The sequence below is a fragment of the Carcharhinus amblyrhynchos genome, chromosome 9 (assembly GCF_965287045.1).
Source record: "Carcharhinus amblyrhynchos chromosome 9, sCarAmb.v2.hapA, whole genome shotgun sequence".
Taxonomy (NCBI): domain Eukaryota; kingdom Metazoa; phylum Chordata; class Chondrichthyes; order Carcharhiniformes; family Carcharhinidae; genus Carcharhinus; species Carcharhinus amblyrhynchos.
In genome coordinates, this window is record NC_137332.1 from 82,873,328 (window position 1) to 82,887,981 (window position 14,654).

The following is a 14,654-nucleotide window of genomic DNA, read 5'->3' on the forward strand; positions in this document are numbered from 1 at the left end:
TAGCCGCCCACTATGAGCAGAAACCGAATGGAGTCAGCAGCGCAACTCAGGTGAATCCATATTGCCTTTACACACGTTGGGAATCCCTATTTTTGGTTGTCGCCCCATTCAGTGGGGCATCGAGATTCCGTCCGGTTGCCTCACAAAGATGAAGAATTCTGCCCACAATGTTTTGGCCTCAACTGCTTTCTGTGGTAGGGAATTCCACAGGCTTACCACTCTCTGGGTGAAGAACTTTCTTATCTCAGGCCTATAGTTTTTACCCCTGTATCCTTCAACTATGACTCCTTATTCTGGGGTCATTGGAAACATCCTTTCTGAATCTACTCTGTCTAGTCCTATTAGAATTTTATAGGTTTCTATGAGATACCCCTCAAGATAAAGGTTCAACCATTTAGGATTGAGATAAGGAGAAATTTCTTCATTCAAAGGATTGTGGACCTTTGGATTCTATACCCCAGTCTGATGTGGACACTCAGTTGCATATATTCAAGACAGAAGTTAATAGATTTTTGGGCAATAAGGGAATTAAGGAATATGGGGATATTGCAGGAAGGTGGTGTTGAGGTAGAAGATCAGCTATGATCTTATTGAATACCAGAGCATGTGTTATGGCTGACTCCAGCTCCTATTTCTTATTTGTTGCATGTAAGTGTCCTCCAGAAATCTTTCCTTGCCAAATTCCCAATAGAAAAAGCTCTCCTCTGGGGGCAGCCTCATCATTCAGATGACAAGATGGTATGCAGTGACATATTTGAATGGCCAACCAGTAAAAAGAAGTGGAGAGTGTGCAGGAGCAGTCTGTACAGGAATCCTCTCGGTATACAATGGAATGGCATTGAGGGAAATATTGAAAGGTGGCCCAAGTTGAAGTGCCAGGTCCTAAGGGAGTGCTTTGGACCTGGCACTAATGTGACATTCTGTTCAAATGGGTCAGTTTAGATGGGAACGTTCCACCCATTTTAGCTTCTTTGATGCCCCAGTAGAGTAAGGACTAAGTACTTATTTTAATGTTTCAACAGCTTCAGCTGTGAGCCAAACATGCGCCACACCAGTTCTAGTGGTGACTAGTAGCCCGCTTCATCACCATCCATTATGTCTGAGATTCTCATCACTTTCACAGGCCTTCGCACTAAGGTTCTCTAGCTTAGACCAGGGAATGGTCATGGCCACCAATTCTGAGAATTGGCTACGGAGCCCATGCTTTTTTCCAGTGTGTAAAAGAAGAAAAAGTTGAACTTCTGGTCCTAAGGGGGCCTGATTCAGCCTCATGTGCACCTCAGAACCCAACAAACGGCACTACTCACCAATTTTGATTGGAAGAAGATCTTTGCGAGGTATTTTTGACAAAATGTTTTCCACAACCTTGATTGCCCGTTTGTGAGCAAAATAATTAATTAATGTATCTACAAGCTTTGGTTTTGACATGTCTTTTAGTTCTCCTCTTGGAATTTTGATTTTCGTATCTTCATCTTCCAGAAAGAATTTAAATTTTTCATATTCCTCATTTAACAGTTCTTCAAGAGTTCCTAACAGTTTTGCTCGAATCTTTTGCATTTTGAAACAAAATCCTCCACTGTCAGAACACAATGTAAACATGTTACAAAGTAGACAATTTAAACAATAGCAGTGTTATATGTTTAGAATTTGATGAACATTAGGTATAAACGTATGAATGAATAGGTTACTGTATACTTTTTATTAATTTAATAATTTCTTCTATTTCCTCAGTGATCACTGATTGAACAAAGTACAAAGAAAAGTGCAGCACAGGAACAGGTTCTTCTTGTGCCAATCATGATACCCTATCTAAACTAAATAAAACCTTTTGCCCTTACTCGGATCGTATTTTCTATTCCCATGTTCCCGTTCAAATGCCCCTTAAATGTTGTTAATATGCCTGCTTCCACCACCACCTCTGGCAGTGCATTCCAGGCACCCACCGCTCTGCGTGAAAAGCCTCCCCCACATATCTCTCTTAAACTTTCCCCCTCTCACCTTGCGCCTGCGTCCCCTTGTAATTGACACCTCTACCCTGGGAAAAAGCCTATGATTATCCATCCTGTCTATGACTCTCATAATTGTGCAGACCTCTATCAGGTCTCTCCTCAGCCGCTATCTTTCCAGTGAAAACAATCCTAGTTTATTCCTCACAGCCAACGCCCTCAAGATCAGGCAACATCCTGGTGAACCTTCTTTGCACTCTCTCCAAAGCTTCCATGTCCTTCTGGTAGTGTGGCAACCAGAACTGCACACAATACTCCAAATGTGACCTCACCAAGATTTTATATAGCTGCAATATGATTTGCCAACTCTTGTACTCAGTGCCCTAGCTGATAAAGATAAGCATGCCTATGCCTTCTTAATCATCTTGGCTACCTGAGTTGCCACTTTTAGAGAATTATGGACCTGCACACCCAGATCTCTCTGCATGTTAACATTCCTATGGGTTCTGCCATTTAGAGTATAATTCACACATAAATTTGATCCTCCAAAATGCATCACTTCACATTTGTCTGGATGAAACTCCATCTGCCATTTCTGTGCCCAAGTCTCCAATTCATCTATCCTCTAGTATCCTCTGACACAAAGATTGGTGGAGTTGTATTATCAGCAACTCCATCAATCTTCGTGTCAACTGCAAAATTATTAATCAGATCATCCACATTTTCCTCCAGATCAGTTTATAAAGTACAATCAGAGATCCCAGCACTAGTTGCTGCAGAACACCACTAGCTACAGATCGCCATTCTGAAAACACTCTTCCACCGCTACTCTCTGTCTTCTGTGACCAAGCCAGTTCTATATCCATCTAGCCAGCCTGCCCTGAATCCCATGTGATTTTAGTTTTTCCATCAGAATGCCATGTGGGATCTTGTCAAACACCTTACTAAAGTCCATATAAACTAGATCCACAGTCTTTCCCTCTCAATTATCTTTGTTACCGCTTCAAAATGCAATTAGTTTGGTGAGAGATGACCTTCCCCATATCAACAACTAGTCCATTTTCTTCCAAATGTGCATATATCTTGTCCCTCAGTATCTTTTCCAAAAGTTTCCCCACCACAGACAAGAACAACAAAGAACAAAGGAAATTACAGCACAGGAACAGGCCCTTCGGCCCACCAAGCCTGCACCGACCATGTTGCCTGACTTAACTAAAACCCCCTACACTTCTGGGGACCATATCCCTTTATTCCCATCTCATTCATGTACTTGTCAAGACGCCTTTAGAAGTCACTACCGTACCTGCCTCCACTATCTCCTCTGACAACGAGTTCCAGGCACCCACCACTCTCCGTGTAAAAAATCTGCCTTGTACATCTCTTTTAAAACTTGCCCGCTAGTAATTTACTCTTCCACCCTAGGAAAAAGCTTTGACTATCCACTCTGTCCATGCCTCTCATAATCTTGTAGACTTCTATCAGGTCTCTCCTCAACCTCCGTCGCTCCAGTGAGAACAAACCAAGTTTCTCCAACCTCTCTTCATAGCTAATGCCCTCCATACCAGGCAACATCCTGGTAAATCTTCTGTACCCTCTCCAAAGCCTCCACATCCTTCTGGTAGTGTGGCAACCAGAATTGAACACTATATTCCAAATCACTAAGGTTCTATAAAGCATCAACATGACTTGCCAATTTTTAAACTCAATACCTCAGCCGATGATGGCAAGCGTACCATATGCCTTCTTGACTACCTTCTCCAGCTGCATTGCCACTTTCAGTGACCTGTGTACCTGTACACCCAGATCCCTTTGCCTGTCAATACTCCTGAGGGTTCTGCCATTTACTGTATATTTCCTATCTGTATTAGACCTTCCAAAATGCATTACCTCAGATTTGTCCGGATTAAACTCCATCTGCCACCTCTCCGCCCAAGTCTCCAACTGATCTATATCCTGCTATATCCTCTGATGGTCCTCGTCGCTTTCCGCAAATCTACCAACCTTTGTGTCGTCTGCAAACTTACTAATCAATCCAAAGAACAAAGAACAGTACAGCACAGGAAACAGGCCCTTCGGCCCTCCAATCCTGTGCCGCTCATTGGTCCAACTAGACCATTCGTTTGTATCCCTCCATTCCCAGTTTGCTCATGTGACTATCCAGGTAAGTCTTAAACGATGCCAGCGTGTCTGCCTCCACCACCCTACTTGGCAGTGCATTCCAGGCCCCCTCCACCCTCTGTGTAAAAAATGTCCCTCTGATATCTGGGTTATACCTCGCCCCTCTCACCTTGAGCCCAGTTATATTTTCCTCCAAGTCATTTATATATATTACAAACAGCAAAGATCCCAGCACTGATTCCTGAGGAACACCACTTATCACAGCCCTCCATGCAGAAACGCATCCTTCCACTGCTACCCTGTGCCTTCTTTGACCAAGCCAGTTTTGTATCCGCCTTGCCAGCTCACCTCTGATACCATGCGACTTCACCACCTGCACCAGTCTGTCATGAGGGACCTTGTCAATGGCCTTACTGAAGTCCATGTAGACAACATCCACTGCACCCTCACCAATCATCTTCGTGACTTCCTCAAAAAGCTCGATCAAGTTCGTGAAATACGACCTCCCCTTCACAAAGCAAAGACATCAGGCTCACCGGCCTATAATTTCCTGGATTATCCCTGTTGCCTTTCTTAAACAAGGGAACAATATTGGCTATTCTCCAGTCCTCTGGAACCTTGCCTTTGGTCAAAGAGAATGTGAAGAAATCTGTTAAGACTCCAGCTATTTCTCCCCTTGTCTCCCGCAATAACCTGGGACAGATCCCATTCAGCCCCAGGGACTTGTCTATCTTCATGCAATTTAGGATACCCAACACTTCCTCTTTCAATATATTGACATTCTCTAGGGTGTTCGTATATTTATTCTTGACCTCAACATCCGTCATGATTGGGGCCTACAAAATTTGCGATAGGTTGCAGCCTTAATTCAGACTGTTAACAGTTGTCTATCATAGAGTGCTAACCCATGATTGCGGCAGAGATAAGTAACAATTAACATTGTACTTACTTCCAGCAAATGTGAAAATTATTCTTCAAATAATTTCATTAATTCATGAAATTAAACCAAGATTCACAACGTTAAGCAGATAGCATTAAATATGCAGGTCCTCAGATTAAACTTTGAATGTTTAAAGAAAGTCCATTGTATATTTAAATCTGTAGCTGTAAGAATTTCCTTACACACTTTAAAAGAGCAGTCTAACAAGCTACCTTTCTTCAATGTGCTAATTGAGAAATCCTGTCTATGACAGGCCTACCTTCACTGGTTAACATACGCATTGGGATTTTTATAGTTCCGTGACCATCTCCAAAAAGAGAGAACCTAACCTTTACTTCTTGACTATTCAATGGCATTTCCACCTCCAAATCCTCCATCAATATGTTGGAGGGTACTATTGACCAGAGACTGAACTGGACTATCAATATAAAAACTATGGCTACAAAAACAGGTCAGAGGCTCAGAATCCTGTGGCAAGTTACTTACTTGTTGACTCTCAAAGCCTGTCCACCATCTACAAGGCACCAGTAATGGTGTAATGGAATACTGTCCATTTACCACCTTCCAGGACAAAGCAGCCCACTTGATTGTCACCCATTCCACAACCTTAAATATTTACCAGATTACATGTATTCTATCATTATTACCCTGAAAGGATGCTGCAAGAAGAGCATGAAGCAGTCTTCATAGTCCCACCTCTCTCACATACATACACACACATGCATTCACACCCTCCAATGTGGCTGCTCCCTCCCCCTAACATGGCCGCTTCCCCTCCCCCCACATGGCCGCTTCCCCTCCCCCTGCCACGTGGCCACTGTCCCTCCCCCCGCCACATGGCCGCTTCCCCTCCGCCCGCCCACATGGCTGCTTCCCCTCCCCCACACATGGCTGTTCTAAATATCCTCCCCTCGCCTGCCTCCCCATGGCCATTCCCTCTCTCCCCCAATGCCGTTTCCCCTCTTGCCTACTGCTCACTTCACTCTGCTGCCGCTGTTTTCTTCACTTTCCCCCTAACCTAGACCTTTGAGTATATCAGCAGCCAATGAAGGGAGAAACCAGGCTCTGATTGTACAAGCAGCTTTATACCACTTTTCAAATTTTGTACATCATCTTTGATGATAACATCAGCCTGATCTACTGCACAGCCCCTGTGTATATCCAACAGAACCCCGCTGAACCTAGTTCGAGAAACCCTTATTTGGCCATTTCAAGTCATAAGAACATAAGAAATAGGAGCAGGAGTAGGCCATCTAGCCCTTCGAGCCTGCCCCGCCATTCAATAAGATCATGGCTGATCTGTCGTGGCTCAGTTCCACATTCCCGCCCTCTCCCCATAACCCTTAATCCCCTCGCTTATCAAAAACCCATCAACCCGCGTCTTAAAAATATTTAGCGAGGCAGCCTCCACCACTTCAACGGGCAGAGAATTCCAGAGATTCACCACCCTTTGAGTGAAGAAGTTCCTCCTCAACTCCGTTCTAAACCACCCCCCCTTTATCTTGAGGCTATGCCCCCTAGTCCTACTATCCTTTCTGAGCGGGAAGAGTCTCTCCACCTCTATCCTATCCATCCCATTCATCATCTTATACGTCTCAATGAGACCTCCCCTCATTCTTCTAAACTCTAACGAGTACAAGCCTGGTTTATTCAGCCTCTCCTCATAGCTCAACCCCCTCAACTCCGGTATCAGCCTAGTAAACCTCCTCTGCACTCCCTCCAAGGCCAAAATATCCTTGCATAAATACGGCGACCAAAACTGCACACAGTACTCCAGCTGTGGCCTCACCAATGCCCTATACAGCCGCAGCAAGACCTCCCTACTTTTATATTCAATCCCCCTCGCGATGAAGGCCAGCATCCCATTAGCCTTCCTGACCACCTGCTGCACCTGCAGGCTGGGTTTTTGCGACTCATGCACAAGGACCCCGAGGTCCCTCTGCACCGTCGCCTGCTGCAGATTTTCCGCCACGTAAGTAATAGTCCTTCCTACCATTATTCCTACCAAAGTGGACCACCTCGCACTTGCCAACATTAAATTCCATTTGCCAGTTCCTGGCCCATTTGCCCAGCCTATCCAGATCCTTCTGCAGACTCTCCACACCCTCCGCGCAATTTGCCGTTCCACCAATCTTGGTGTCATCAGCAAATTTCGACACCCTACACTCGGTTCCCTCCTCCAGATCATCTATATAAATGGTAAATAGCTGAGGCCCCAGCACCAACCCCCGGGGCACTCCACTAGTCACCAACCGCCAATCCGAATAGCACCCATTAACCCCCACTCTCTGCCTCCTGTTTGACAACCAATCCTCTATCCACGCTAACACCCTACCCCCAACTCCATGCCCCCTTACCTTCTGCAATAACCTCTTGTGAGGTACTTTTTCAAACGCCTTCTGAAAATCAAGAAAGACCACGTCCACCGGCTCTCCTCTATCCACCGCCCTAGACACATCCTCATAGAACTCCAATAAATTTGTCAGACATGACTTCCCCTTAACGAAACCGTGCTGCGTCTGCTCTATCAAGCAATTCCCCTCAAGATGCCTCGCTATTTCCTCCTTGATGACGGATTCTAACATTTTATCTACAACAGACGTTAAACTAACCGGCCTATAATTCCCTGCCTTTTGCCTGGCACCCTTCTTAAACAACGGTGTAACATTAGCCGCTTTCCAATCTTCCGGCACTTCCCCGGAATCCAGCGACATCTGGAAAATAACCACCCCATTCAAATGTTCTGCTTCCTGTGACTGATGTTCAATTGTTCTAATTAATTCTAGTTTTTCACTGGCAAATTCACTCACCTTTTGTGCATGAAAGTTGTTTCTCCACAGTGATCAGGTTTGCCTGTAATAGCTCATAATGTCAATGAGCTTCTTGTATTTGGTCACAATGATTTTTTTGGAGTTTGATAAGGTCAGCATGATCAAATGCCTGCTGTAATACAGTCGTCACCATGTTACTGCCAAATCATTATCCAGAATAAAATCTACCACTTGAACAGGTGACACAGGAATAATTCCCAATATAATAATTCAATTTACTCGGTCCATGAATATATCTCCTATTAATACTTTTCCCTTCTTCGAACTACTTGAAATACAAATTGCATCAATAACTATTAATGACTGACCTGCCACAGTATCGTTTTAAATTTTAATTTGCTTTACTTACTTTGTTTAAGGAGTACGGGAACAATTCTCTCTTTGAGATAAAACATTCAGAACCTCCAGTAGCCTGACTCCCTTTAACAGTAGTCGAGGAGGAATTCTCTGCATAATCCTGAACCACACTCCCCTTTCTAGTACGTTCTGAGGGAACACATTTCATCTATGCCACTGCTGTGGTCTTAAAACTTATTTTCTTTTCTAGTATAGCCTTTCCTGAGGTTTCATTAAATATTCTTATTACTGCCACTGCTTTACCATTCAATTTCCAACAACAGACTTTGAAATGCCCATATTATGACATTAAAAGCATACTCATTTCTTTACATCACTTTTACTATAATGTTTCTTGACTGGAACATCTTATGCCTTCTTCATGACATTATACATTTTATTATTCTCCAATTCCCTGTTAATTCTGATATGACTACTTCACCACATATAACTGTAGTGTGAGATATCATAGGTATCAGCCAAAATTGCTGCTTCTCAGATCCTTGATATTTAACATTCAGCTAAATAGGTTTTAATGGTTCCTGGAAAGCTTCCATAATTATAATTTCCATCATATTCCCAAACCTCTGATTCAGATTTTTCCTTATGGTTCTAAACTTTAATTAATAAGCTTCAGGGAGAAGCTCATAAGCATTGATTTAGCCCTTTCAACTGCTCCAAGGCCTACAGATTGCTCTTCTGACAGACTAGTGTATGTAGTCATAGCTGTACCTATCAGGACATTTGTAACAATAAGTTCCAAGCATCTTTTGTCAACTTCAATCTCACAGCCATCTTTTTAAAACATCTTTCAATTCCATTCTATGTAAACAGCACGAAATGGAGATTTTCAGTTAAATCAAAATTCTAGGTGGAGTCAAAATCATCCTCAAAACCATTATCTCTCATTTCTTCTTCTATTCTATGCTTTTTTCTAGCTAGATCAAACTGTCTGATTTACTTCTCTCTCTAGCTCAGGCTTTTGTATTTCCATTTCTTTCAATCTTTCTTTTCCTTTCCCATTATAATCTTCATTCTTTCTCTTTCTTCTTCTGCTAACTTTTCTTTCTGAAGTTCAACTTCAAGCTTTTCTTTTGCTTTCTATCTCAAGCTGCTTCATTTGCAACTGAACTTTAGCTAACTCTAGCTCTGATACGTCAGTTTCAGGTTTCTTTCCTTTAATTCTAAATTCTGGGTAATTACTTTAATTAAATAATCCTTACAAAACCCTGCATTTATTTTTACATGCAATTTCCCTGCTCTCTTAGTTTAGCCTTAGTCAAGGATTTCAAATAAACTACTGTCACATCTTCCATTCCGAGAAAGTCCTTGTAATTACCATTTGAGTTCCAACCAGTGTAATATACTTCACAGCAAATCCTGTTACAATGCCCAGTATTTCCGCATACTTGTTTCTTTAAGAATTCATAGGTCCCACTTAAAGTCAAGGATTTTTGATCCCAGACAAGCCCCCACTTTACTACAATTCCAACTGATGTTAACACTGGACAAATCAGATCCCAGAGTGAAACCTGGCTTGATAGATCCTAACTTTTATTTTGAAACCGTGGAGGAAAGTAACTAAACAAATTCTCGGGTGTCTTCTGATTAACTTTTAACACAAGAAAAAAAATCATGAAACAAAAAAAAACTATATCACACCAGAAAAAAAAGGTTGGAAAGATCTCAATACAAACATAAGAATGTGATTCAAGTTGCATTATTCCCTTTACAGATACAAACAAATAAATAAAACATTTACAATATTTATCCTATATTTAGGGTAAGTATGAGGTATAGGTGAAGTAACAGGTGAACTGTGGTCAGAACATTCAAGCTCCAAAGCAAACGATAGATGTGAGCAAAGTAGATTCTGCAGACTTCTCAACAACATACCAAGATAACATCACACTATGAACTAACTCACTGAAATGTTATTGTTCTCAAGAGGGCTTCCAATCCTTACATCTGAAGAACTCACCTTAGAATTCTCTCCAAATGTCTCTACCACTCAGATGATTTCAACAAGGATCCATTTCCACGTTTTCAATTTTACCTTCTGAGATTTTGTTCCTCTGAATCTCTGTGTACACTCAAGCTTGAACTTCCAAGCACAAATCAGACCTTCAGCTGTGCCAAGCAGGACATCACCATTCCAAAAGTATACCTTTGCTTTATGGCCTGCAGCACACAGTCATCAAGCTTTGACTACCCACTCAGATCTTCTGAGTTTCTCTCGAGCCCACTTATCTTCACACCTTTTTCCCGCAGCTCTTTCTTTAGCTTGGATCCTTTTTCCCTGCCTCTGTCATTTATCTTGACGCAATGGGATTTTGCATTGATCTCTGTTTTTGTCCCTGCCTGGGGCCTTATTTTGGAATCTCTTTCTGTCCCAGTCCCTTGTTTGGGACCTCTTTGCTGTCACTCTCACCTTGTCCTGCTTCTTGGAACATACTTCCTGCAATGGACTTCTGATTCAAGTCACCTAATCCGCAGTTTCATGCAGTTTAACTATTTTTTTCTGCATACGTGCATAGGGCAGGTTTTTGACTTAAGAACATAAAAATAAATTAACAGCACATTTCCTAGCAGGTGCATGCACAGCAGGCCTGAAGCTCTGACTGCTAATTTAGTATCACATTTTGTCACAACGTAATATTTTTCAGATTATGTTTATTTATCTGGTTCAAAAATTTGAGAGCACGTACCAACTGACTCAAGAACAGCTTCTTCCCTGCTACCATTAGACTTTTGAGTGGATCTACCATATATTAAGCTGATCTTTTTCCACACCCTATCTGTGACTGCAACACTATATTCTGCACCTTTTCCTTTCCTTTGTCTCTATGCACTGTAAATGGTATGTTTTGTCTGTATAATGCCGAAGTAACAATACTTTTCACTGTATCCAAATACATGTGACAATAATAAATTAAACCAAATCAAAACGTGTAATTAGTTTGGAGAAAATAGCTGATTGAAGTGATATTGTGTAGGAGTGAATATAAATAGTCACTCAATTCTGATGAACCTTTGTTCATGCCAATTCATGTATTGTCCCATATTGCATTGCTGGCTCATTCTATATTATCCAATAATGCACAGCTGATCTGCATTATCCAATATTACATTGCTGCTACTCTAACAATCTATTTAAGATTTTCAGTCTGGCTCACACTGTTAGAAGCAACAGGTTTTTGTCACCCATTCTCTGTAAGCAAAAGAAACATATCCAGAAATTCTGCCTTTTATGAATTAAATAAGTGTGGGGTGCGCTGATTCCTTGAAGCATTCCCCATGGCAATATTTCAACCAATTAGAGTTGACTCGTCAACCTATCAGTATCCTTTCCTCATGCAGTATTAATTGCTGCTCAGTTGGAAATCTGACATATTTGTATCTGTCCTTTGACAGCATGACTCTTTTCTCAGCAATACTTAATAAAGTTTCCCTTCACTACCATCTATTGAAAGTCTAATGACACCAGTGTATTAATTCAAGAATAGAGACAGTTCAGAATGTGTTTATCATTAAATAAGAAAGTCTTGTGGCACAGTGGATAATGTCCCTGCCTCTGAGCCAGAAGCTTTGGGTTTGAGTCTCACCCAATGAACTGATGGTCAAGGAAGGTGCATTCATAATGCGGTCAAATAGGTTGAATATATCAACCTGCAAATCTGTCCAAACATGCCAGTAGCTGGTGGTAAGAGCGGAGATGCCCCTGCTCAGCCATGTTTGCTGTGTGTAGTGGCACTTCTCAAGTATAGGCCCCTGGTGACAGACTAGTGACCTGTTCCAGGAATTACTACCTTTGGAAATAGACGGAAGTCTGTTTTAGTGCACCACTAGATGCAGGAAGAGAATTGAAATTGAATTATCATGATATGCAGCCTAAAATTTATAGTCAGTTTCAAATTTCAATAGTAAGTTCTGACAAAAGATCACTTATTCTCATTATTAATTCTAATAAGTTTATGATTCCTACTAAACTTCTGTTTTAAAGATATATTACATACTTTATAGAAAGCTGTTGGAGCCAGTTCATTAGATATGTTCAAGAGGGAGCTGGATGTAGTCCCTGCGGCTAAAGAGATGAAGGAATATGGAGAGAAAGCGGGAGTGGGATACTGAGACTGCATGATCAGCCATGATCATATTGAATGGTGATGCAGGCTCGAAAGGCCAAGAGGCCTACTCCTGCATCTATTTTCTATGTTTAAATCAATTCATAATTGTTTAGATGGTGTCCCCATGTAGCAAGACTTGAACAATATCCAAGCTTGCGCTGAAAAGTGGCAAGCTAACATTTGCATCACACTATTGCCCAGTAATGATTTGCCAATTGCACAGACGCCTTTGTCCTGTATTGTGTCAGGTTTCTTGAGTATTGTTGGAGCTGCACTCATCCAGGTGAGTAGAATCTATTTCATCATACTCCTGACTTGTGCCTTGTAGATATTAAACAAGTTTTGAGAAGTCAGAAGGTGACTTCATCATTGAGTTCCCCACATCTGACCTTTGGATGTTGGGAAGGCTTTTGATAAAGCAGCTGAATATGTAGGGGCCTAGGATACCCTGAAGGAAATCCCACAGTGATGTCTCAGAGCTGAGATGATTGCCTCCAGCAATCGCAACCATCTTCTTTTGTGGTATGCATGACTCCACCTAATTCCTATTGACTTGAATTTTACTTTGATGCCACACTGAGCCAAATATTGTGTGGTGTCAAGGGCACTCACCTCACCTTGACAATTCAGCTCTTTATATAGGTGAATTACAGGATGATTACAACACTGAAGGAAGGGATTCCCCCTGATATATTTGTGCTGGTTTGCTGGGTTAGTCCCAATACTTTATCCTTTCCCTGTAGCTCTGTGAATGTTTATTCTTCAGGTGCTTATCCAATTATCTTTTGAAAGCCATAGTTGTTTCTACCTGCACAACACTCATCGGGAGAGAGTTGGCTGCAGTAGCAGACCAAACAACTAGGAGAGGATAAACTGAAAACTAGGCCTAGGGACCTATCAATTGTCTGAATGATGTATAGCCAGGAAGGTTAAGTTGATCTAAAGTTTAGGGCCATTCACCTACCTGGAGAGAGAGAATTGGCAGTGCAAATTGCGGCAAGGGATAAATTAAAACTCAGATTCGGTGCCTCTTCCTGGAGAGAGAGGAGCGGGAAGGAGTCAGCAGTGAGAGCAAATTTGAAATGTGATGTCACAGGAAGGCTTTGAGTTGATTGGATTTCAGCTTTGTTTGTCTTGCTCCAGTTAGGGGTTTGGTCTAAATTACATTCTAGTGATAAAAACATTCTACAAATTGGCTTGAAAATTATCATATAGATTGAATAGACTAAGTAGTCCAACTTTAGCTGAGGAACACAGGTGGCTCATTAGCAAAAACAAGAACGACTTCTTATGACATCCTTCCATCTAGGAAACATGACAGACATGCAGCAAACAAATTAATTGTAGATGTCAAGTCGTCATGTGGTACACCTTTGTGGAAGATCAAAGAGGCCAATCTTTGAGAGATAGATTCTGCCATAATTCAACTAGAAATACATGCAGAAAAGGTATGCAAAAAAGTGCTTTCCTTGAAAGACTTCGCTGAGACAGACCTGGCCAACAGTGAAACCAAGTATTGCTCTATGACTCTATGACAAGGACAAAGCTCTGCTGCAGACAAAGAAACAATGAACAGAAATAAATATGGAAGATCAAATCCAGATCTTAAAAGCAGATAACTTTGAAACAGAGACAACTGAACTCACTAGGGTAGTTGCTGAGCTGAATGAAAAGATTCATAATCTTAAAAATGGATTGGAAAATAAGAGAGTAAACAAATACTTGGCTGAAATTGTGGGTTATTAATAAATGGTTTATGTTTAGCCATACAAGTCTCCAGACCTCTTAACAAGACACCAAGCAAATTTACAACATGACTTGCCAGAATAGTGATGACCTCTTGGTATAATCTCTAGACTATTAATCCAGAAACTCAGTTCTGGGGACACTTGTTTGAATCCTGCCATGGCAGATGATGGAATTTGAATTCAATAAAATATATCTGGAATTGAGAATTTACTGATGACCATGAAATCATTGTTGATTGTTGGAAAAACCCATCTGGTTCACTAATATCCTTTAGGGAAGGAAATCTGCCATCCTTACCTGGTCTGGCCAACGTGTGACTCCGAGCCATAGCAATGTGGTTAACTCTCAACTGCCCTCCAAGGGCAACAAGGGCAATAAACACTGGCCCAGCCAGTGACGCCCATGTCCCATGAATGAATTAAAAAAAACGTAGAAGGTCATATATCATCTAAAAAGAAAGGATGCCATTCAACCTAATTTAAATCCATGTTCTCCCAAGATGTGCCAAAGCAGACAACCACCATTGTCCCTCTGAGGATATTATTCCTTTAAATGGTACTCAGAAAGTCACCATCAACTCAGATTCAGAATACAATTACATCAGTAG

The 14,654-nt window shown here is 41.6% G+C and overlaps 1 protein-coding gene across 1 annotated transcript in view; it reads right to left on the reverse strand.

The window, feature by feature from the left end:
• LOC145348426 (interferon-inducible protein AIM2-like) overlaps positions 1-13,363 on the reverse strand; it is a 30,904-nt gene extending 17,541 nt beyond the window's left edge. The window contains exons 1-2 of the mRNA XM_080196644.1: positions 13,263-13,363; positions 1,308-1,576 (exon numbers count right to left, since the gene is read on the reverse strand). Coding sequence (XP_080052770.1) covers positions 1,308-1,557 — 250 coding nt within the window. The 5' untranslated portion in view covers positions 1,558-1,576; positions 13,263-13,363. The remainder of the gene's footprint in view (positions 1-1,307; positions 1,577-13,262) is intronic.
• Positions 13,364-14,654: the final 1,291 nt, after the last annotated feature.